This window comes from Haliaeetus leucocephalus, unplaced genomic scaffold (genome assembly GCF_000737465.1).
Source record: "Haliaeetus leucocephalus isolate CR32 unplaced genomic scaffold, Haliaeetus_leucocephalus-4.0 Scaffold184, whole genome shotgun sequence".
NCBI lineage: Eukaryota > Metazoa > Chordata > Aves > Accipitriformes > Accipitridae > Haliaeetus > Haliaeetus leucocephalus.
The window spans coordinates 10,395,090-10,420,360 of NW_010972620.1; the positions used below are offsets into that span (position 1 = coordinate 10,395,090).

At 49.2% G+C, this 25,271-nt stretch overlaps 3 protein-coding genes across 3 annotated transcripts in view; 1 reads left to right on the plus strand and 2 right to left on the minus strand.

Moving 5' to 3' along the window:
* Nucleotides 1-203, minus strand: part of POLL (polymerase (DNA directed), lambda) — a 12,831-nt gene extending 12,628 nt beyond the window's left edge. The window contains exon 1 of the mRNA XM_010564840.1: nt 175-203. The gene's annotated coding sequence lies outside the window, so the exon portion shown is untranslated. The remainder of the gene's footprint in view (nt 1-174) is intronic.
* Nucleotides 204-233: 30 nt separating this feature from the next.
* Nucleotides 234-7,933, plus strand: DPCD (deleted in primary ciliary dyskinesia homolog (mouse)). The gene is made up of 6 exons (XM_010564841.1): nt 234-325; nt 577-657; nt 1,338-1,462; nt 2,289-2,422; nt 6,442-6,544; nt 7,731-7,933. The coding sequence occupies exons 1-6, from the start codon at nt 262-264 to the stop codon at nt 7,833-7,835; spliced, it is 612 nt and encodes a 203-aa protein (XP_010563143.1). The 5' UTR covers nt 234-261; the 3' UTR covers nt 7,836-7,933.
* Nucleotides 7,934-11,022: 3,089 nt separating this feature from the next.
* The window catches only part of FBXW4 (F-box and WD repeat domain containing 4), a gene marked incomplete at its 5' end in the record, with an annotated part of 62,416 nt that continues 48,167 nt past the window's right edge, over nt 11,023-25,271 (minus strand). The window contains 3 exons of the mRNA XM_010565002.1: nt 11,023-11,420; nt 11,676-11,817; nt 11,990-12,130. Of these exons, the coding sequence (XP_010563304.1) occupies nt 11,304-11,420; nt 11,676-11,817; nt 11,990-12,130 (400 nt within the window). The remainder of the gene's footprint in view (nt 11,421-11,675; nt 11,818-11,989; nt 12,131-25,271) is intronic.

Genomic DNA, 25,271 nt, shown 5'->3' on the forward strand with positions numbered 1-25,271 from the left:
AGAGAGGCCAAGACCCTCCGCACCAGCGGGGGAGAGGCCGGAGCCCCCCACGAACCCAACCGCGAGGAGGGGAAGGACACACACACACACACACCCCCAAAACCAGACGGGGCGCGGGGGCTTCCCCGCAGCCGGGGGAGGGGGAGATGGGGACGGCAGCGGGGCCGTTCTCACCTACGGGCCGGGGCCAGGGCGGCGGGAAGTGCTTCCGGGTGGCCGCCGGAAGTGTCCGCGTTGCCGTGGTGACGGGGCCCGGCCGCCATGGCGGTGCCGAGCTGGCTGGAGAGGCTGCGGGCTGCCAGCAAGACAGCGCTGGTGCAGGACGGTAACCGCGGTGGCGAGACGGGGTAGCCCCCCCTCCTCCTTCCCCGCGGCCCCCCGACGTGTTTTGGGGTGACCCTGCAGCGAGCGGGCGGGGACGGAGCGCTCCCAGGGACGGCCCTGCACCCGGGACAGGGCCCCGGCAAAGGACACTGGACCATCAACGGGGGGACACGGCCCCAGACAGCGGGACGGGGCCGTACAGCCAGGGATAGGTGTATTCCCATTTACCCTCATTGCCTGCCTTGCCTCTAGGGAAGCGGAAGATCCACTACCTGTTCGAGGATGGGAAGGAGATGGCCGAAGAGTACGATGTGAAGACCGGTCAGCTAGTGAGTAAGTGGTGCTCTCAGCTGGCCCACAGCAGGCGTGGGTCAGGGCACAGCCGTGGTATGCATGGCAGCAGGTCTGCACTCGCAGGACTGGAGTGTTGGGAGGGACCTCGTAGTAGGGAATGAATCGCCCCTAAATATTCTAGGAGATAAGCATGCCTGTAGCGGAATGTTGTAGAAATGTAAGTATGGTTCAGTGTGGGCCAAGGCCTCTCTGACTTCCGTGACGTAGCAGACCTTGCTTTATCCCAGGATCTCTCCCAGACAGCTCATCTGTCACAACAGACTTGGATGGACTAAATGGGATGGCCATCTTGCATAGGCAGGCACAGAGGCTGTAGCACATGCTGCAGTGAAATATGCTTTTTGGTGGCTTCTGCAACTGCAAACAAGCAAGGTGTTGGTTATGGCTCTTGTCCAAAACCATATCAGCTGCAGCATGGCACCTGTTGCAACCCCACCATGGCTTCAGCACCAAGTAACAAAAAAGAGGCATGCTCAGTACAGAATTTCTGACTTCAGGAATAGGTCAGCTAACAGATCCACTCACACCAAAGAGGAAATGACTGGAATTAAGATACATATCTTCATATCATCTCAGTGTGCTGGGCAGCTTTGGCAGTCATGTGCTGGAGTTCTTCTTATAGACCAGAATAATGAAAACCCTTCTTCTCCCTTCCACAGGTAGAAAATGGCGAGAGAAGAACACCCTTGGGGGCTCCGGCAAGTGGCAGGTTGAAGTGGGAGAGCCAACCTCACCGCTCCTGGGACCACTGGAGTTGGAGCTCATAAAGGAAAGCAGCTCCAACGTATGTAAGGGTCTGCAGGCATAACTGCACCTAAAACTACCTAGTCTTGTGCTTACAGCAGTAGCTGGTAGACTGCAGATCACTCAGCCCCAAGAGACAGCCTTAACCTGCCCAGCACTCTACTACATCACCAAGCTGCAGGGCTGGGTAGAAAGGAGGCACAGTGTAGGTTCTTTTGGGGTCTTGCAAGAGATTTGCAGTTTCCTTAAGTAGAGAAACTGTACTGCTGTGTTGGCCAACTACTATTCTGGCTTCCAAAAGAGTAGGCTGAAAGGAAGGCCAGTGCCAGGACAAGTCAGTGGGTGGAAAGCAGAGGCAATGACAGTGAAAGGCCAACACAGGTAGTGCCTAGCAAGCTGCTCCTTAACACAGCACAGACTGTTTCATCTTCACATCCCTCTAGCTTAGGGGTCAGAGGTTTTAGTCTTTCACCAACTTTTCTACAGACCTGAAACACAAGCACAGCCCTGCACAGCAAATTGGGGAAGAGCCAGGACTGAATTCAGCAGGTCCCTAGGGTAGGCAGAGCTCAGTATTCGGTTGCCTGTGAGGAAGAGGCTTGGTTTCCCTGTAACCCTGTACCGCAAGACTTCCTTGCTGAACACTTTTAGCCTCCTACAAGCAGGTCAGGCAGTGCCCTGGGTAAAGGCAGAGCAGTGCTAGCTCCAGGAAAGTGATGCCTAGGCAGTTTCTTGAGTTACTCCTGAATACTCCAGTGTGAAAGAGCTACTCCCACATGGAGCCTCTCAATGTAGTACAGGAAGAAGGGACAGGGAGGAGAGGAGACAGCTGGAGGGGCCTTGCTAAAGGTACTTGTTTGCTGTAGCCTGTCTTCATGAGGAAGGATACCCTGAGCAGCTTCCAGTGGCGGATCCGTAACCTGCCCTACCCCAAGGAGGTCTACAGCGTCTCTGTGGAGAAAGAGCAGCGCTGCTGCGTCATCCGGACCACCAACAAGAAGTCAGTAAGGACAGCACTGCCAGTGCTGATGGTCCCTTGGGGTGGGCTGGCACAGAGGGCAGGCTAGTGATTGCACAAGGGGGTTGTCCTCTCTTCCCTTCTCTCCCTAGCATGCAAGGGCTGAGGGGCCCCACCTCGCAGCTGCATGTCTCCTGCTGTCCAATTTCCACTCCCAACTGCCCCAGACATGTTTACAGTAGAGCGCCTCAAGCTTTCCACTGGCCTTTGCAAATTTACCTCATGGTTCCAGTAGCATGATGTTTGCTCTGTTCTTTCCCTGTCAAATGTTGCTCCCTTAGAAAAATACAGAGCCTTGCAGACCTTTTGAAGCTAGAGCATCCCATCTTCTCCCTCTGACACGATACTTTGATCTAGTCATTGTATCTCAGAACTCATGGGGATGCAGGATTCAACAGGTACAGCAAAGTCATGGGCACCCAGGCAGACAGATCTCCCTGCGTAAACCTGTACTGTAGTCACAATGCCAATGATATGATGTGGAGGTAGCAAGAAAAAAAGGCAGACTGCATCTGGAAAAAAAACACCACAACATTCTGCCAAAAGAAATTTGAGATGGGAGGAAAAAAAAAGGAAAGGCTTTTAAGCATCATCTTATACTGTGCCACTACATGGCATCTCTCATGGGATGAGACACACACTGTGGCCCGAAGCTTTTACAGGCTCAGTGAGATAAGCCAGGATGAGCAGTAGTATTGGGAAGAGAGAGCAAGGAGCAAGTATTAGAACAAGGGAGGATTTTGGAAGATAAGTGAAAGCTATTTACAAACTGGGATAATACACCAGTATGGAAAGCTGGGCAGGCTGCTCTCTGTTTGCCTTCCCTCCCCAACATTGCTGCAGAACAGAGAAGGGTCAGATTCATGGGTAAAATCAACCCCAGTGTTTCCCAATTTGCCCCCTGCCCTCTTCAAGCCGCTCTTGGTAGCTGGCTGTAGGTGGTGCTGTTGGCAAATAACTGCTCCACTTTGGCCGCTGAACGCCTTTCAGATGGCAGAACCCGTATGTCTTCAGGCAAGGGTTTACCCCGTCAGAGGCAGTGGCAAGGAGGTGTTTGAGCTCTGCACATGAGCACACCTGGATGCTCAAAAACAGGAGGAGGCTAGACAGGAGGAAGAGGGCATCTGCCCCATGAAAGCAGCAAGCAATTACAGCTCTAATACAGAAAGATGCTGGCCTGAATCCACACAGAGGGTTTCACAGGAGAAGAGTGGCACTTTAGGAGGGAGACCTATGTAGCAAAGATGAATGAGGTTCCCATCAGCCACACGTGGATACACATGGAGCTAGGACAGGGAGGGAGTACATGAGCCTAAGTCCAACCACATACTATCACAGACAGGCTTAACTATTCCCAATCCTAATAGTAGTGTGTATGTGAGAACTTCCTTGCCTGTGTAGGTGCTGTAAAGTTATAACGTACCACTGAGGCTTCACCTATGCCCTACCTGACTTCAAGTTTTTTGTACTACTCCCAGGAAAACACTAGAGTTCCGCACAAGCAGTTGATAACTGCACACTCATAGGCTAGTGTCAGAGAGGGTTGAAGGACCTTACAGTGGCTCATGGCCTGCATACGAAAGTTAAGGACTTTTGGACTTAAAGCTGAAAGCTGCCTTACTGGGAACAAGAACGACTTTGCTGTCAGTAGGGAACAGGGACAGACTCCAGCACCAGAATACTTAGTACAGGCTCCAGGACATCTTACATCATTTCTCCTGGGTCTCGGCCAGGGCAAAGCACCACTCAGCAACTAATTCCAAGATAGCAACAAAGGCATGGAGTCACAGAGAGAGTGCGCATCACTACGGGAAAGAAAGGAAGCCTCGGAGCCTCTCCAGTCGTTGGAAGTCAGCCACGCTGCTTCTGAGCAACAGAGCTGTGCTGACCGCCAGCCACAGGCACAGCAACGGGATGGGTTGCCAAGTCATTACTGAGTAGCTCAGCTCTAAATTCTCAGCATACCAGTAGCAGTTTTCCCTACAGGCTGACAAAAAGTGGGTTTCCAATAGGAAAATAGTGGAGGTGACTTCACATACGCGTTGTGGGTCTCAGGGCAGGACCCAGGCTCAGAGTGCAATACTGCCCTTGGCCATGGGGTGAGAGGCGAGGGCAGAGAATGTGCCTGCCTCAGCAGGGATAACCGCCCATCAGCTGCCTTCCCAGCCCAGCCAGAAGCTCTTCACTGCTACCAGTCACTCCCGTTCCCTCTGGCCACGGCAAGGGCTGCTCAAGTGGGATTTGTCTAAAACCTCTTGCTGTAAAATAAATCCATTAAACTAAACTTTAAAAACAAACCCAGAAAGCAACCTCCCCAAACACCAAACCTGATTCAATTATTGTAGTGAGAAGCAGTGGTAATGTTAGGAGGAGGAGGGGGTGGCCAGGCAGATCTTGTTTCCTTTGATCTTGTCACAGATTTTAGTTTGAGGCCAGCCAAAGCCATTCTTCTCCCCTTCTCCTTAGTCCTGGGGCAGCAGAATGCTGCTGTTTCATTGATGACTCCCAAGGCCCTTTGAAACAGTGTTTTTTTTCTGTGTACTGCTTTTTTTTTTTGTCTAATCGGTAAGAAGTTAACACTTCCTTAACATGTCTTTGTGTTCATCTAATCTCTGCTGTTTAACCTTTGACATCTCCCTTATTATCCATGTCTGCCACCTTTTCCAAATACCGACAGCAGTGACAACACAGAACGGTTTGAGCCCTGCGGTAACAAGCTGCGTACATTCCTCCCACTGCACCAGGAGAGCCATTTGCCCTTTGTAGCTGTTTTCACCGTGACTTGGAAAATAAACTGCAATTTGGGCAGAGGTAGCTAGAGAGGCCAAGCCTCACACACAGCCAGCTGAATGGAGAACCACCCCTCCTGGCATGACAGCAGCCGCTGCTGGTTCCTGCTCTGCTCTGGGCACCTCAGTACCAAGTAGAGGCTAATTCCTTGGAGGGGATTGCCCACGAGAGTGCTGGAAGAGATTAAGAACCCAACCATGCCTCTACACGGGCATAGGACCACCAACTAATGTATTTGGCACAGGCCCAGAGAGAAGTAGCAGATGCAGGGCAAGCCATGCCAAGCAAGAAAGGTCTTAGGCAAACACAGACACAGGTCTACAAGGTTCTGGTCCCAAAGACTTAGGAAATCTCTTTGGTACCTAGACAGCTTATAACCCCTCCAGTTCTGAACCTTATCCCCTTTTCCTTCATACAGAGTAAAGCTCAAGGTTTGGTCGGTGGAGGGACACAGGCTGGATAGGGAGCTGGGCAAAATCTCCCTGTCCTCCGCTTGGATGTGACATGTGATCAGGATACTGGGATAGAGACCAGGGAAAGAACAACTAGGGGAGCTGGGAATGCAGAGGAGCACCACAGCCATCATGGGAGCTGCATGGAGATGCTGCAGAGCAGAGACTGGGATGACTGTGGGCAGCTACACCTGGAGCTCTGTGCCCAGGGGTGTGCCTGAGCACCACCATGCCACCAAAGCAGGAAGTTATCTAGGAAGCAGAGCAAGTGGCAAAAAACATGGGTTTAGGAAGGATTGCAACACAAAATGGTGCATCACTCAGGAAAGTAAGTCACAGGGCACAAGGGCTTTGACAGCTGTTTTGACAAGAGCTAATGGCAGTTGGTACTTAGAGGGAATGAGGGGCCATGAGCAGGGACAAAGACAAGGGACACCTCTTGATAGGGCAGAGTAGTCTGTCCCTAACCTTATCTGGCACTACTCAAGAGCAAGCTGGAGGGACCAAGCCTGCCTTCATACACCAAAGCCCTTCAGGACTTTGCCAGCTCTGATTTCCAGTTTGGAGGTTTGTTTCCAGTGCTTCTGCTAGCCTGGGGGCACCAGCAGGCACACAACATGGCACAGGGTCCTCCTGCCAACCCTGAGAGGTCTATTGTCCTCATCTACACCTTGTTGAACAGCACTCTGTAGCTCAGCACTGCTAGCAGGGGAATAGGAACCCCACCTTCCTTGTTTCTGTCTCCTCTCTCATTTGTAGGTACTACAAGAAGTTCTCTATTCCTGACCTGGACCGATACCAGCTCCCCTTGGACGCAGCTGCCCTGAGCTTCACCCATGCCAACAACACCCTGATTATCACGGTGAGGTTTTAGCCATGTAGAACAGCACTTTGCCCTTCTCTTTATGTCCACAAAGAATTTAAAATTCTTACATGTGGGGAAATGAGGCAGAGCAGCGAGATCTGCTGAGGGTCACTGATGAGCCCCCTGCTCTGTCACACAGTCAGTGGGAGTTTCAGATTACACTGGGCATGCTGACACTAGCCAGGACAGCCCAGGCCACAGGAGGGGCCCTTCTTGCTGCTCAAGGTGACTTGCAGGTGGAATAGTGTCTATTGTGCCCTGTTTTCCATGTATCCCCCTCCCCCAGGCCTAAGCAAGCTTCCACTCTCAGTCACAGCAAGTTTCTCTTGCCTCAGAGCGTAAGTGTTAAACGTCCAAGGACCTGATGTGCTTAGAGGTCTCACAGTCTTAAATAAAAAATAAAATAAAAAAAAAATATATCACCTGCTGCTTTGTGTTGGAGAGAACACATGGAGAGGACATGCTTCCGTGCACATGGTGGAAGTGAGAGACTAGCAAAATGGGCACTTGTTGCAAGAAGCAGAGGCAGACAAATGCTTTTGAGCAGCAGGTGCTCATCTTCTTAAATGTAGAAGTCAGCCACCCAGAGAGCATCCCCTCCAAGGGAAACCTCGCAGCAGAACTGGGGGCGCACGTGCAGAGGAAATAGGCCAAGAGGAGCAGCTTAAGTCCTTCTGAGCTTCTGTTTGCTATGGGCCAAACCCTTGCCAAAAAGCACCTGCATCCACCACTAAACTGCAGCTGGGCAAGGGGGCTCCGAGGGGAGGACAGAGGAACTGCAACTCTTACTTCTCTGTCTGCCTTTTAAAAAATGCATATTGTATTTTTATATATATATATACACACACACATATAGAAAACACATGTGAGCATACAACCAGCGAGCACACCAGGGATCTGCATGACACAGCTTGCCAGGATATTCCAGAGGGGTTGCTGGGGGACAGGACTCCACATCTAACTGGAAAGTTTCACCTGCACTGTAAAAGACCCTCCAAGATCTTGACAAGTGTCCCTAGTGTGATGGCACCACCTCCCCAGATGGGCTTTGGAAGTAGCTGGTAACAGAAGGGCACCCCTTGGCAGGAGGGTCCCAGCTGCACTGGTAGCAACTGACCCCAGTTGGTCTGCTTAGAGCAGAGGCCGAACAGGAGTGCTAAGGGCTTTTCTCTCTGTCCTACAGTATGAGAAGCCGAAGGAGATCCTGGCTGCAGAAGAGCAGCTGCAGAAGGAGCTGAAGAAGATAAAGGCAGCAAACAACGGGGATGGTGACTGTAAGACCCAGTAAGCAGTGGCTGCCAAGAGGCTGAGGTGGGGGGCAGGTCTCCAGCACAGGTTCACAGTATTTATTTTGCCTTTTCCAATAAAAATGAGTCCTGTTGTTAATAGAGATGCTTGGAGGAATCTTTGCAGGTCCAGGGAGACGGCAGGGCAGTCAGTCTCTTTACTGCCAGGTCTGCTGATTTACAGACATTTATGATCCTTCTACGAGTTGTGGGAAGCTGCGGCATGCAAAGGAAGCACACTGCATCCACAGCCAGCAGCCTTTTCCCCATCCTCCATGAGCAGGAGCGACATGAAAGCTGGGTAGTTCCCCTTGGGAATTCCGTCTCTCTGCCACCATTGCTGAAGGCAGTAACATTTGGAAACCAAGAACCCTGTCCTTGTACTGCTTACCTGCCTGGGATGTGCTTTGAAGCAACTCCCTCCTGCACTGTTGTGCAAGGTCCTCCGTGCAGTTAGCAGGATGCTCTGGTGACCCCGGTATCTCTGCAAACAGCATCAATGCTTAGACCTGAATGGGCACAGCCTGTGAAATAGGGTGAAGAGGAGGACACCCAACTGCTTCCTTACCACCAGCCATGTGCAATGTGACATGCAGAATGCAGACGGCTGCGTAGAACACAGGAACCAAAATGCAGCTGCCTTCATTTGCATGGCATGGAGGGGAAAGTGGTGGCAGGGGCTGCTGGCCAGCTCAGGAGTAGCAGTAGCACACCCCTTCCATGAGGGCACAAACACGGCCGGTCACGAATCTCACTGCAGAGACAGCACCCCATGCACAAGGACAGCAGTGCTGCTTTAGCAACTCGCCCTCCAAACAGCTACAGTCTCTACCCTGTGCCAGCCATCCCTGTGGTTAGATTTCTGCATGTCCTTCCACCCCGGTTCATATTTGAATGGCTCCTACCCAAACAAACCCTACTTTTAAGTAGTGAGCCGGTCGCAGGCTCCCAGCGTAGCTCCCCTGATGAGGACTGCTTTCAAACCACAAAAACTCCTGAGAGCCTGGGTGGCATCCCCAGTTAGAGCCTCACTGCTGGGTGGCTCAGGACCCACCTGCATAGTCCCCACAAGACAACGGAGGCACCATTGACTAGCAGAGCTCATCAGAGCCACTGTGCCAGCCCCACTTGCAGCTTCCCCATTCCCCAACATCACCCGAGATGTGAGGGTACATCCCTCTACCCATCAGTGCTGGCACCACCATGGGACTGCAGCTCTGCTCCTGGCTTCAGCCAGGAAGAACCTAAAAGCAGCTACAAGTGTGCAGGACCCACCAACATGGGCTGCAGAAAGGAAATGGCAGGACTGACAGCAGCAACATTGCAGGCAGGGCTGTCATGGGAGGAGTCTCCTGCGCCAGTGATACTCGTTCACCTGCTCAGCTGACATGCTCATTCCTACTCTGGGCCTTGCCCAAGTCCCAGTGCAATAAAGAACCTCTCCTCCCACCCAACAGTTACTTCAGTTCCCTCACGTTGGGGACACTGCCAAAGACATTTAATATCTCCATCCCTCCCTCCCAATTTCATTAAAGGACCTGTAACACACCACAACCTGAGAAAAAACAGACCTCCCCCAGTCCCAAGCTCTGCCAGCTCACTCTCTCTGGCCTTAGATCTTGTGCCTAATCACTTACCTAAAGCTCTCCACACAGGCAGGGCCCAAAGTACTCCAAGCAATACAGCAGCAGTAGTTAGCAACCCCTGATGCAAAGCACTATCTTTTCAGCAACAGCTCAGTGTTACCTATAACCCAGAGGTCCCCCCAGGATCATTATCTTGACCTAGCAGCCTTTGGGATCTACAGCTTTGAGCTGATGGAAGATTGTTCCAGCCATGGTGTCTTTTTACAGCAGCAGATCATTGCTTGGGGCACTTAGACATCAACTCTGCCACTTACACAAGAACGTGTAGCACGATGGTAGCTACAAGGGAGATGGCAGCAAGCAGGCACGAGTGGCAGCAGAGAAACAGATACAGATCAGGAACTGTGACAGGGAGCTGTGCTGGAAAGATCCTTGTGAGAATGCGATCCTGCAGCAAAGCCATAATTTTAAATTACGTTACACCATGAGCTGCTGTCTCACGTCCACCGGGAATGGAGGACTCCCTTCAAGAAGGTGAGGAGCTGGTTGGTTCCACTCCCTCCCTGCTCAGGCAGGGGCTCCAAACACCCTCTTCCAATTTTTGTGCATCACAAGGGAAGAGCAGCCTCTTACCTGTTAAGTTCTAACAAAGGACCACGCTGTGTGCTTCACCCTAGATGGGCTCCCAGTTTGTGATACAAAACCGCTCCTTTACCTATCCAGGATAGCCAAACTCACAGCCAAGTAGGGTACACGCACCTCCTTCCCCAATGACCAGATCACAGACATCGCTGCATTCACCCACAGCACTTCCATCCACAGACATCCACATTCATCCAGACAGCACAGAGCACGCTGAAAGCTGTAGTTGTTCTGAGAGCCAGCTTGGGTTCAGAAGGCTGACACAAGAAGGAGCCCACTTAGATGTGCCTACAGGATCCCAGTAAATCACATCAAGGCCTTGGTGTTTGCACTAGTCCAGTTTGCTGCTTCATTATGCAGGCAGCAAGCAAGTTGCAGATCCTACTTTTTGAATTCTTGTTTGAACAAGTGACACAAGATCCAAGATCCCAGGAACTGCCTTCAACACAGCAGCATCACAGGATCTAGCCAGGGAGAGATATCTATTAGATATGTAGACAGTGTCTGAAAAATAGGCCCAACCTCCTCCACCCAGCCAGGCCTCTGTGATCAGTGGGTAACATCGCAGCCCCTTTGGAACTTGAAACAAAACATACAGTCTCTTTTGTTTGCCTTCAGAGTTTTATTTAGCAAAATGCAACCGTTTCAGCCCTGCCAAGTGCACAGCCCGACCTGATGGCCAGCTTGGGGAGGCATACACTGAAAGCAGGGCTGGCTCTGCCTTTTAGCTCAGTTCTTGCTCTTGACTGCAAAGGACAACACAAGCAGCTGTCGAGAGAGCAAGCGCAGGTGAAAGGTGGGCCCCGCTCCAGACCCGTTTCCCTTCCACCAAATCAGTCCACCCCACACACAGCCTAGACTTGCTTCACATGGCTCAGAGCTTGGCTGATCTCAACCTGAACAGCACACACAGCTGACAGGGCATCCCAGCTCAACTTGCCCCTCAAATGCTGTATCCGCAGAAAAAAAAAAAAAAAAAAAAAAAAGAACACAATTAATATAACAAACCCTGACTTGCACAAAATAAAAAGGGTAAAGGACAATCGGCCTTTATTTCCACTAACAGGCAGGTGAGGTTGAGAAAGTCTGGCTGTTTGTGCACTCTTCATTGTAGCTTTCTGGCAGGCAAAAAAATCCCTTCAGAAGCCTCACGGGCCATTCTCACCTCTCTTGCCCTGTGATTCCCTGAGCCAAGTGTCAACTCTGCTGAGTTGGGGTGACCAGAAGCAGCGGCGGTACCCTTCATGGGGCTGTGAAGTCTAGGACGTGTAGGGCTGATGCCAGGGCAGCGTACAGATGGGTGGTACTGAAACGGAGGCAGTACACTGGGCTGCTGGTGGGTGAAGACAGGTGAAAGCTCTGCAAGAAAATAGGAGAATCAACCTTTCAAAGAAGAGGTCAGCCCAAAGACCCCAACTGGTGTCACAGACACAAAGGCTGAGATGCCTGAGCAAAGCAGGCTTTTCCATGCATATAGGTTAGGCTCTCCACAGTGGGCTCGCCCCAAAGACAGTACAGCAGCCCCTCTCTCTTCTTCCAAAGAGACATTGGCACTGGCCTGCCGGAGAACAACTCAAAAGCTCTGCTGCTGCCCAGCCTCTGGCCAGCCCTCACCTGCAGGCACCGAGTCTGCCGTTTATCCCAAAGCCGCACCACACCGTAGTAAGAAGAGCCACTGGCAATCATATGGTTCTTATCACTCCTTATGCAGTACAGGGCACTGTCATGGGGCTCTTCCCACTCCTGGACGCACTTCCTGCAAGGGCAACACAAAGCCGAGCAGGGCTGAACCTCCACTCCTGCACCACTGAAACTGAGACTCAATTTGCCTGAAGGAGCTAATTCAGCTGCAGGCAAGTCCCCAGACACTGCACAAGGAGAGCCCAGGAGCCTCATGCAGGCTCCAGATGCCAGCAGGGTAGGCTCACCTGGTGCTGGTCCGTATGTCCCAGTAGCGGATGTAGGTGTCATATCCACAAGAAAGGAGAAGGGAGGGTGTTTCATAGAAGACATCGAGGACTCCAGCTCCACGGTGGAAGTCAGTCCCTAAACAGGTCAACAGCTGACCGCTGCAACAAAACACAACAGGGGGAGACTCATTCAGAGCAAAGTACCCTTCCAATTGAGCTGGCCAGAGCAGAGATGGTACCACAGAAGTCTCCTAGATCTCATTTCTGTGATTTAGCAGAATGCAAAAGCCTGCACAGTTTTCCTCTCCCTTCCCCAGCTTCTGCTGCTGGTTGGGCCACTAACTGTCATGGAGGATGACCAGCAGGAGTCACAGCTGTAAAAGGAAGAGCCAAGGAACTGGTACAGCTGACCCCCAGCAGAACAGGATCATTTTCCTTGGGAGAAGTGACCAGTACTCTGAATGATGGGCCTCCATTCCCATGGGAGAAAATTCTCTACTTAGTCAAACTCCACATAATCTGCAAGAGCCGCTTACCTAGTCAATCCCATCCCATCCCAGACTCTATCCTTCAAAATACTCCTCACTGGGGTATTTCCCCATATCTTTGACACACAGCTCAGATCCACAGGCAAATGAGACTCTCCTGACCCAGCCTGCCATGGATGTTCTCCTCAACCCCCTCCAGTCACACTGCATACTGCAAACACCATATCTGAGGCTGAACATGACAGATCAAGAGCAACCACCCCAGAGCTGCTCTGGAGATGACTTTCCAAAGGCTAGCTTTTTTTTTTCTTTTTGACCCTCTCCTCCTTTCTAATTCCTTGCTTGCTGTGAAAGAACAAAAGCAAGATCTCCATGAAGCTCTAAGACAGATGCTTTGTGGCTGTATCACTCTGCTGCTTGTTCATGTGCAAGACCAGCAGCTCACCAGGCGGATGGTGCTTGGTGAGGGCCCACCCTGCCAGACTGCAAGAAGGAGTTTGAGCCCCTTCCCTGGGGCATATGAAATTGCATCAGGCACACGGCACAGCCCATCCCCAGTATCACTCCACCTGCCCCAGCAGCCAGCAACACCTGGCCATAGCAGACTCTTGGGAACAGAGGGGACAACCTGTCCAGCTGCTTGGAATGGCCACCTATTGCAAACTCTCCTTTTTTTCCTCCTCACACTCTCTAAATCAAAAATGCTGGACACAATAAACCTTGAAGCACCTGCTTTTCAAACCCAGCCACACAGCCACCCCTCTCCAACAGGCTCTTGGTTCCCAGGACAATGAAGCAGTCCTGAAAGCCGACAGCATGGATCCCACAGTGGGGTCACTCCCAGCATCTCCCCCCATTATTTTGTTACTTTCTGCTCCTTGATCCAGCATCACACAGTTCTGAGGCACATCGCCAAATGCCTTAATTCTGTCTGTAATCTGGGCTAAAGCCCTCATCGGGGGATAAAGACCACACAAAAGGAGAAATAGAGTCCTGGGAGATGTTAAAACAAGTAAACACCTTTGTGTCAGGAGAGAGAAATCGCTGATAAAGCAGATTAGCGCCTCGAGCCCTGGTGTCCCCAGATCAGAAGGCGAGCCCTGGCCGATCTTTGCAGCCAGCACGCTTCTATGATCACAGAGCTGGCGGCATGCTGGGGCCAGCCTGTTTCCCCACAGTCACTCTCCAAAGAGCAGATTATGTAGAATAACAATTTCTTTGTGGCTGTGTAATTCCCTCCGTGACCGTGGCTGTGGGCAGCTACATTGGCCCTTGATGCCAGGACCCTAGCAACCATTTAGAGAGGCCAACCAGCCCTAGCGATGGCCCCCCCGTGCAAACCTCTCGGACAAGCTTTAACATCAAGTGCATGAATTAATCCCCCCCAACACGAATCCAGGGGTGCTGGCTTATTGGACTTTGTGTTTCTCCAGGCAAGGGATCGAGGGGATTCCAGGCTTCAGCCCTTTGCAACCTTCTCACAATACATTAACCCTTGGAAGGTTACTCGCAAACCAACCCAGCAGCAACTCTGCACCTGTATGCAGGTCGAAAGGTTGAAGCATTCACAGTCTGAAAACTGGGAGCAAGAGCCGTGGGGTTGGCTGGGGCAGATGGGTCCTTAGCTCCACCATGGAGTGAGACATGGATGGGCATCTCTGAGCTCTGGCACTCCCCTGCCCCTCCAAGCACACAGATCCCCTCCATCTGCTGTTCTGCAAAGCCAGCAGGACAGATGGACATGCATACAACCCTTCTCAAGGCTTCCACAAAACCTTCTTTATCCTACAAGTTGTATGTGTGGCCCAGAGTTGTAAGACTACAACACAGGTATGAGGAGTCAGCTGCTCTCCCAAAAAAGAACCCTTGGATTACCTGTGAGATGCATAAGGGGCCAGACTGCCCAACCCGTAGAGTCCTCTGCCAGTTGCTCAGGCAGGAGCAGGGAGTTACTCACAGGAGATGAGCTATCTCAGTGAGCCCTAGGCAGCGCCAGCAGCTTGGACCCCTCTCTCCCCACTTCCACATGCTACTGGTTTTTTTGGGTTTCACAGGGTAGCCCCAGACTGGTGCTCTGAGCACGTGGCACTTCAGGAGAGGAAACCAGGACAGGCAGCTGCACATGAACCACACAGCCCAGGAGCATATGTAGTGAATATCTCCAGCTAGCTAGCTGAAGCCTGTTTGTGTTATTTCCTCTCCACCATTTTCCCTGCTAATACACCTTTAATATGTAAAAGACTAAGTGAGCTCAGGGAGAGAGGAGCACTGTGCTGAGGAAAGGTAGCAGGATGAGAAGCATATCCAGGGATCTTTTAGTCACTGGGACCATCCCTCTTCCTCTTCTCAGGTGCTTGAAAAGGGTCACAGCAGATCTCCTCACAACCTCCCACCTCTAAACAAGTGCCCATCACACCCAGAGCGAGCCTGGCCACACTAAAGCTTGTCTTCCATCTCTCAGACCAGACCTCAGTCTACAGTGCTGCAAGATGGCAGCAATTTTTAATGGCAGCCTGGCAATGTCTCCAAGTGAAAAATTTCAGCAGCAAAGGGACAGGAGAAACCAGGGAGTCTGGATTCCTGCTTTCAGAGCTTCCTGTGCAGCACTGAACACCACCCAGGTGCCTCACTCCCAGTGCTTCCCCATGCCTTCACACCTCACTGCAGTGGTACCCAAGCATCCCAGCAGAGTCACACCCATTTTCCTCCCTCCACTTCCCTTTCTAGGCTAGGCAACGAAAAACAAAGAAAAGAAAAAGTGGGGGAGGAATAGCTTTTCTCTGTAGGCAGGAGAGGAACACAGATACTTGCAAGATACTGCAGCAAAGCAAACCTTGCTTCGCTAGTTTGTTAATCAGTTCAATTCTCCTGCCCCAAGAATAGGTCAGCCAAAGCAGCTTTCAACTGGGAGGTCCAGCCCCTGCATAGAGCAGCAGTCCTTCAGCAGTTTACAGAAACAATGCATTAGTTGCTACAGTGAAGCACTTAGAACCTGACACCAGGGGAAAATCATACTGTGCTGTACAACGGGCACACAAACCAAAAGACCTAAGTGTTCTGGCATGGGCACACTTAAATTGATAAAGATGCAGAACACTATTAATAATTTCCCCCATTTTTCAGCAGATTAAGGTGTCTCTGGACCAGCTACCACCATGTCAGGCTAGCTCCATGTCCCTGCAGCATACACAGCCATGCTGAGTCCATGCTAGAAAGGGACTCTCTGCTACCACAACTCTCCCAGCCTTGGAATCACAAGTTAGTGCCCACAAATTGTCCAGTCTTCATTATCCCAAATACTCCTTGCCCTCAAACCCCAGTCCCCAACAGCTTCCACTTCCTAGGTAGCAAAACCCACAGCTAATCCTTACAGCAAAACCCACAACTAATCCTTAATAACCCATAAAGGATCAAGACAACCCATCAAGGGGCAACAGAAAAGCAGCAGATACATCAGCACATCACCAATTGCTTTCTAACAACTTACATAGGCAGAAGGTGTCTACTCAATAAGGGACAGCAAGAGATGTGATAGCTATCTTGAACCTTGTTTCTCACCAGCTTGCAGAGAACACCAGCACCAGCCAAATACAGCAGGGAACAGCTTTCTCCTTTCCTTTGTGGGCCCTTTTTCACTCTCTGCACCCAAACACTTTCGAAAAACCAGGTAGCTGATCCTCAGTGTCCTGGTTTCAGCTGGGATAGGATTAATTGTCTTCCTAGTAGCTGGTACGGTGCTATGTTTTGAGTTCAGTATGAGAAGAATGTTGATAACACTGAAGTTTTCAGTTGTTGCCAAGTAATGTTTAGTCTAAAGTCAAGGATTTTTCAGCTTCTCATGCCCAGCCAGTGAGAAAGCTGGAGGGGCACAAGAAGTTGGCACAGGACAGAGCCAGGGCAGCTGACCCAATGTGGCCAACAATGTGACATCACATCTAGTATATAAACTGGGGGGAGTGGGGGCACGGGGATCGCTGCTCGGGGACTAACTGGGCATTGATCGGCAGGTGGTGAGCAATTGCACTGTGCATAATTTGTATATTCAAATCCTTTTATTATTACTGCTGTCATTTTATTAGTGTTATCATTATTAGTTTCTTCTTTTCTGTTCTGTTAAACCGTTCTTACTCAACCCACAAGTTTTACTTCTTCTCCTGATTTTCTCCCCCATGCCACTGGGTGGGGGGGAGTGAGTGAGCGGCTGCGTGGTGCTTAGTTGCTGGCTGGGGTTAAACCACAACACTCAGCACTTCAGAGGCCAGGGTGCCCTGTCCTTGTTACACGCTATGACAGTTAGTCAGCAAGTGACTGTGAAGCCCAAGCAAGACCAAGCATGGAAGGTCCACACCAACTCCCCACCATGCCCTGGCTCTCCAGCAGCAGCAAACAGAGGCTGTTTCACTCCCAGGCCTTCTTTGGGCAAGCCAGGTAGTTAGCTGTGCAGATGGTGGGAGTTTTGCTATGTTTTCTGTACTGAATAGCTTGGACCAGATAGTGCCAGGGTTCAATCCCAGTGCTGGGTGGCACCAACAGAAACAACTCCACACCAGTGGAGCTCTGTGGAGCAGAATCACAAATGTGACAGAAAGACCTGTCTAGAGCCAGAGCTCTCTGCTTCAGCACCTTAACCACAAACCACCTGGGCCAATGCAGTGCCTACAGACACAGAGGTAGGCCTCCAATGTCAAGCAGGAAAATCACAGATATTCCTAGTTTCTCCTACCTTCTCTTAAGCATCTAGACAGACTGAAATCATATTGGCCGTAATCTGGTACCAGCCCACAAGGAACAGAGCCAGAGCAAATCCAGCAGCCCATTTTGTCCTAGCACAGGAAAGCTATGTTAGCACCAGGCTCTGGACTCCTTGATGTTTAAACAAAGTCTCTGTGCCTGGGAAATGTATCAAACTGAGGAGTTAAAAAATGAAAGGCATTTTGTTCAGGCACTATGGAGAATCCTTTGACTCATCTTCATGAATTCCCACGTTCTTCAGAAAACAAGACTTTTAAAAACTATTTTTAAAATAAGCTATTTGTTTGGGATTTCCACATTGCACTCTTTCCTTTCCATGCTGGAAATCTAGCCATGAGCATTGCTGTCGTGATACCTCCAGAAACAAAAGCCTTCTAGCCTGGAACCAAAGGGAACCACCAAGGAATGGCAGAAACAAGCAGGTTTCTTTGGTTTTTTTTTTCTTTTTAAAAACAGCTTAAGGCTCTATTCCTCCTCACCACAGCAATATGAAGACAAAATAAGATCAGTCATGACAGAGCCCAGATGGGTAGTTTCCAGGTAATCCATGGGATGCTGCTGTCACCATGTTAAAGCCATATACAGCCTCCCAAGCTACAGCAATTATATGTGTGACTATAAAAGCTCAGGATTACCCTGAGACCTTGCTGAAAGCTGGAGTCCAAAAGAAGTCTGCACTTCCCTCCCTGTACCCTGCCCATTTGCTGCAGGTCTTGGCCAGCTGTTTCCAAAACACATGAAGAACACTTCAAAACCAGGGATGAAACAATAAACATTTTTCTCCCCAGCCTCAATTTCTGTTGACCCTGATTCACTAGAATTGATATTACACAAATACGCAAATTCTAAGAAACTGCTGAATTCAGAACATCTGCTGAAAACAAAGATGTGTGAAATTGAGGACATACTCATTCGCTCTGGAAACCTTATCTGTGAGCCATGATCATCCATCAAAGAGGAGAAGCCATTGCACATAAGCAGGTGACTATTTAGAAACCAAGCAGAGCTCTAAACCAATATTTTAGCCCCAATAACTACTTGCAACAAGCCAGGTGGTAAGCATATACTTTAAAATAAAAAGTGGAAAGAGCACTGTTCAGTTCAAAACACTGGGATATTTGAGCTGAGTATCAAACAGAGAAAGGAAACAAAATCCATTTAAAAATTAAAAATTATCCAGAGTGCAGCATTTGCACAACTTCAGTCATCCAATTTGGAGAGCGCACGAAAACCAAAGGGAATAGCTGAGCTGTTCTCTCTTCCAGGTGCTTTGCAACAGCAGTTGAGGCACCCAGGGGACGCAGCAGCTTTTGCTAAGAAGGGAAAGGCTTGGTCAAACAACATCTATAATGTACGTAGGGAGAAGCATAGGTCATTGACAAAGTTACTCTTCATAGAGTTATCCTACACCGAGGTCACCTCTGCGTTTAGCCAAGGCTACTAATTCCTGCAGGGAGATGTGGGATTGGCTTGGGCAATTTTGAGGGAGCACCTCTATGTGAAATGGCTCAGACATGCTGTTATAAATGATTTTCAGGAGAAATGCCTCTCAGCTTCCTCAGCGCAGCTGAAGGGACTCAAAGCAGTAGGGGGGGAATGACACCAACGATGGTTTGAGATTGTGTCAGAGGGGAGAGACAGAGGAGGGAGTTTTGCCTTCTTTTCTTCTGCTTTCTCTGAATTGGCCCACACACGCTTTAAATGGTCCAATAAAAAGATACAATTTCTTTACCTTTCCAGCTCTGGGACCCTGTGAGTTTTTGTTGTTCAGGTTCCCGTAAGGTTAAGTTCAGAGGATAAACTGACACGCTGGGCTATGGGAAAAAGCCAGTTTCTTCAAATAAAGCCACAACGGTGCAAAAGAGACCCTGCTGGGGCTTTTATTTGGGAAAACAAACAGAAATGGCACCAAGCCCTTCTGCTTTACGAACCAATTTAACTATAAAACCAATGTTCTCCCTCTCGGGGGTGAGGAGGGGAGAGAGACAGGACATGACAATAGTCCAAAACCTTGACGGGAAAAAAAAAAAGAAGATAGGACAAAAAAGGTTGTCTGTCCCCTTTTCTTTCTTGTCCATGGCTCCTTTTCTTAGCACACGTGTGTTCTTGTAAAAACGATTAGATTGCAATTTGTATAACATGGTGACCCCCAAATTCAGACATTTAACCCCTTTTCTCTGCAAAGAATGTCAAGAATGTCTTCTCTGTCTTTCTTTCCAACGGGAGGAGTAGGGGGGAATTCTCTCAAACTGTGATTTCTTGGGGGAAGAGAAAAAGAGGGAGGCAAGGAAAAGAAGCAGGGAATTCTCAAAGCCTCTCGCCTTTCGCCCCACTTGTGTGGGAACAGGCGGCTGTATTGCTCCCTTTCTGGACAGAGCTCTGCAGGTCTCCTTTAGTGGGGAGACAAAAAAAAATGGAGAGTCCAAATCAAAACAAAGCCATCTGTTTAAATGAGCTACTGCTAGCCAGTGGCAGAGGGGGTTCCTCATTCACTCCTTCCCATTCTTCTCTCTAGCCTCTGTTGATTCTCTCTCAACCCAGGGAAAAATAAAGATTGCTTTTGCTTTGGCTCAGAGGGATGAAACTGATTGATGCGCTTGGAGTGTTCAGCCCCCACCCACAATCTCTGATTGTTCGGTGCCTTGTAGAGTTGTCATAAATACGCCTGAACAGGAGTGCAAAGGCCACAGCATGCCCTGGACATGCACACATCCAAAGGGCAGGAGCTGGCCTCATGCCCATCTATAGTGAGACAGGGCCAAGACTGCCATGGGGAGGAAAGGATTTAGGATAAACACCTGTACATTCTTCCTCTTACAACTGTTTTACATTTAAGATGCACCAGAGCCCTCTTAACAAAAGGAAGGCAGAAGATGCCCAGCTTATGTGAAAGGGTTCAGAAACACAATGTCAAAAAAACCCCCGAGAAATTAGTAAAGAACCACAAGGCCCCAAAAGGTATTGAGAACACATGCATACCGTGGGAAATATATTGCTCAGACAAGACTGAAGCTATCCATTATAGCCAAGGACAAAGCTCTGAACACAACAAAGTCTGCTAAAAGGAAGAGTCATCCAAGAGACCACTACTCAAGAGGTGCTCTGCAGCAGCAGGCTTTCTCCAGCACTGGCTCAAGTAGTTGGCCATAGGCCTGGTGTCCTGCCACCAATAATGTCCAAAATCTCACAGCAAGTGAATCAAATCCTACAGTTCAGAGCTGCAGAACTGGGGTAGGAATTTCCTTCTGGCCTTGTCAAATGATTTATTCATGTCTGAAGGCAGGAGACCTGTGTATCTAGTCTTGCTGCTCAAGTCACAAGTGGGATTGCCAGTTCCATGAAGCAGGACCTGCTTTTCTCTTTGCTTAGATCTACATCTGAACTGTCCATCCTACCTGCCTTACTGCAGAAGGAGTGGTTCCCAATGACCAAATTAGAAATCCAAAGACAGTCGTTGTGCCAAACTGATTGAACATGAACAGGCCAAGAAAGGGTTTGCCTGAAGACAAGAATTCTCCTAGGACAGACCCTAGTCTGTCACTTCACCAACCCTTTTTCCTTTGAATTTCAAGAAGGCGGCATGGTATTTGTGTTCCTGATTAACCTAAGGACACATAAATGGGAATACCCAGAACTAATGCTTTACAAAGAGTAACCAAAGCCATCTGTGGGCAGGATGGGGAAACAGCACAGCAAAAGAACCAAGCAGGAGAGCCTCAGGAAAAGAGAATGAACAGGATCTGAGGAAGGGCAACTACCTGTGGATCATCCCACTGCAGTGAGTGGAGGCAGTAGAAGGCACACATTCGCATTCACTTACCCGACGTAAGCACAGCCCAGAAAGTTGTTTAGCTCACTGTTGGACAAGTTTTGGATTGGTTATTCTGATTTAAAACTGTGTTCAGCCAAGACAGAGATGCTGAGAAAGAAACCCAAGCCTAAAAGGAGTAGAGACCTTCTTTCCCACAAAGCCTGGAGAGAGTTTCCTTGCCAACAAAAGATACTTGGCATCATGAATCTATAGAAAAAGCAGGGCAGGAGGGGGGATTCTGCATCTTACAGCATGGTATTATGATTCTTCTGCCCCCTAAATCCTGTGAAACTGTTACCAGTGCCAGGATAATATTTGCTATTGCTTGTCTCTCCTGTTATCAGAGATATCCACCCACTTCTCTGTGACTGGATAAATCCAGTTTACATGCCTGGGTGAAACAGACTCCCCACACTTCTCGGAGTCAGTTACCTTTCCTTTCGATCTATCAACTCCCATTCTGAATCCGTTTGCTCCCTTTACCCAACAAACTCCTTTTGTCATTAAATTAGAGGGTCTCAAACTTGTTTAAACCCTGGAGTTCAAAGCTGTGGAGAGAATGATCTTCTATAGAACTTGTTTTAGAACACAATGCTAAGAAGTCTGCTTGTGTATCTTGGGCCAAGCTTCTATGTTAAAAGCTTTTGTTGAAAACTTTTAGCAAGCTTTATAACCAAGAACTAGACCTACAGATTCTCATTTCGTTTATCTACTTCCACACATTAAAAAAAAAATCTGAGTATGACAGGATGCAAAGCCAAAAAGGACAGGAAAGCATCAGTAGTGATCAGCCAACAGTGGTGTTCAGTGCTATATACTGCAGCTGTCAAATTACACTTGCTGTTTAACAACAGCACAGGTTGCCCAAGTTTTAAAGCTCTCCCTCCTTGTTGACAGTCATTCACGTTCACTCAACAAAGTGGATGCAGATCAACATATGCCAAAATTTGGAAGTTGAAAGACAGCAACTAATTCTTGCCCACCCTACTGCACAGACAGATGTAACCTAGCAAGGGTCCCATGGAAGTACACACCAGAGATCAAGCAGCAGCAAGTTAGCAAACTTCAGCCAGCTGCTTATGATGGTCACACTCATGCTGGCTCTCAGAGAGAAAGAGCACAATGCAATAGCACTAGAGGCAAATACAGATTACTAACCTGCTGCCTGGCTATCCTGAAAGACTCCTCCCCACCCCTCTGCCGAGGGCACCAGCCACACACCTTAATCTCCCTTCTCCACTCCCAAGCCACTCTCATGAATCCTCTACCTCCCACCTCCCCAAAACTTGCAGACATCAAAGGCACCTGCCTTGAACACCTGAAGAGCAAGGGGGCCTGATGGTCAAGAAATGCAACTGTATCTTCCCCTTCCATGCACACTCTATTTTTTTTTTCCCCCCATCCCTTTGAAAAAGGTGGCAGAGATAAATGGAGAACAAAGAAACAAGAAAAAGCCACAGCTTTGGCCCACACCCTGCCTATTACTTAAGGGGGAAGGAACTCTTCCGAAAGAGGAGGAAAAAAATGTGCTGAGACACAATGGCTCAAAAGGCCAGGCAGCAAACCAGGCCACTTTGTACTGCTAACAAGGGAAACCTAATTACAGGAAGAGGGCAAAGAGGGACAGATAAAAGGGATACAAAATTTCAACATCTGTTGCCATAAAGGGATAAGAAGTGGGGAAACGCAAAGTGTCAGTTTGGTGTCAGTGACGGCGTAAAGCCACTTTCAAAGGGCTCAGGAGAGGGAGAAAAACCGAACAAGAAATTAGAGGGTTCTTAAAAAAAACAAAAAAAACCAAAAAAACAACCAAAAACCGCTCTGCCAAAAATGCCTTCAAAAGGGGGAAGGAGATGGACAAAGACTGGATATTTTAAAGGTAGAGGATCTGGAGTGGCTTGCAGGGCACAGCTAACTTTGGCTCAATTTTCACAACAGCTCTTGTGCCCTGCATCTGTCATGTTGTGTCACAGGGAAGGACAATGTAGGGCTTGTGCATTCAGAGTGTTTACAGCCTGAGGACTATCATGCCAGACAGATCACTGGTCCATTTCAAACACTGGGCTTGGCAGAATAGCTCCAAGAGTTTCTGCAAAGCAACCTCTGGAGTATCCTGCCTTATAAAGAAGCATCCTTGAGGCAGGGGCATTTGTAACCTAAAGACAGGCAGAGATCCCCGATAGGCTGGGGAGCAACAGTTCTCCACAGGAAAATGACAAATGCTGGCTTTGAAGCTGTTCCCAGTGGTGCATCATGCTCATCTCCCAAGGAGTTTAAACACCCAAAGGAGATAGGAGGTAGGAAGACGAAGAGAAAGAAAGACAGGATCTGAAGAAAGTTTCCTTTTCTCTTGCTTGCCATTAATTGGTCGTTCTGGTGAGCCATGCACTAGCACTGGCAGATGAGATAGGGAGGTTTGAGCAGAGAAAGACAAAAGGGAGCAGAGAGACCTGCAAGAGGGGCAGCTGCCATCATATCCCTCACTGGCACAGAGGGGCAAGGGGACTTGCAAGAGGCCAAGGAGTCAGCAAGGCCTGATACTTGATGCAAGGACACAGTTTAGTACCCAGTGGCCCACACTGCTAATCATTCTCCTTTCCTGTGCAGATGTCTAATCACCTAAGTTATTCACAGCCCCCCTCTACACACACACCTTGATCGTGAGTGGCAATGAGAGCACAGTAACTTCCCCACATCTAAAAGCAATCAGATGGCACAATGTAGCATCTGTGGGATGAGGTATGTCCTCCAGAGGTGCAGCTAGCCAGCTTCAAAAGCGTAAGAAAAAAAAAATCCTCCTTCATTACAGGAGAAAGGGCCAGGTGTAACAGCAGCTGGAATTTCAGCCATCAGAGACAGTGTCTTGGCATCACGCGGTCATTCCCCTGCTTTAGACTCCCCTTGACAATTGCTTGTTGCTGCCTGTTGCAGCTTTGATCCAAAGCCATCATCTCAGCAGAGTCAGAAATGAAAGACAGTTGTGGGGGTGGGATGCAGCAAGAGGCGTTTCCTTTCCCCACTAAAAATTTCCTCGCTGCCAAACCCAACCAAGCCCTTTTCAAAGCCCAGAACATATTTCCAGGTGAAAACATTATCTCCTTCCTCTTCGAAGGACGAGAATAGATGCCCCAGGGTCAGGGAACAGCGAAGGTCATAAATATGAAAACATACCATGACCAACAGCTACAAGCACCAGCCAAGGACTTATCTGGCCTGGAACTAAGAAGATCAGTACACAAAAGGTTATTTAAGCTTTAAATCCTTTTGTAGCATGTTCCAGCTCTCAGCTGTTGGGGAAAAAGACCACCTACCCCAAGGGAAGAGAGTGCTGGAGAAACTGCTGCAATGTTACACACGCAGAAAAAAGCTCAGCTAACTGAACTAACTGGTCTTAGACAGCACTAAACATCTAAGTGGTGCTAAGGATCCTGTAGTTTTAAAGAACACGTATTAAGGATCACTCTACCCTGCCTCATTATTTTGACAGAGAAGTTACCTGGATTCTGCTCTTAGAGATAATGTCCTTCCCACGTTCAGCCTCTGCAGGTCAGACTCAGGCCCTTTGTGGCCACAATGTAGGGGTAAGCAGCAAACTCAGGGGGCCTGGCCCTGTCTGCCAGATGTTATCAGGACACATTGAGCGCAGGAGGAGCTTTTCAGTCCTGGGTAGCTCTAAGATTTTGAGTTTCCATGCCACACTCTCACTTCTGGAGTCTGACCAGGGAGACAACATGCACAAGCCTCAAAGAAAGAAACAGCATTTCTCTAGGACATCACTTTTGGCAACCACTGGAGCCTTTGAAAATTAATCCAAAGCTCTGCTGGGAAGAACAATAGTTTGTGGAGAAGTCAAGACCTGGAAGGACAGGTCTGTACTCCTTCACTATGAATGATCACATCAAGCTTCACGTGCTAGTTTCCCAGCCATGCTCCCTACTCAGTCTCCTGCCCTGCACGTGCTGACAAGACTCCCAACTCACACACAGGTCCCCAGAGAGGAAAAGACCCAGTGGCATGGTGCATTCCAGCTGTGACAGGTGAAGAGGGAAGAATAAGTTTGACACTCCAGCCATTGCAACAGAAGCCCAGTAGCCTAGGTTGCCTTGGCTTTTTTATTTGCCTGTCACTCAGGCTTTGACGTTATTGAAAGATCAAACTCCGTTGTGCCTGTTCATTACCTTAATCCTATTTTCTACACAGCTTTATTATCTCTTCGGGCTTCCTTGGGAAAGGCTGTCAGAGAGGTTAG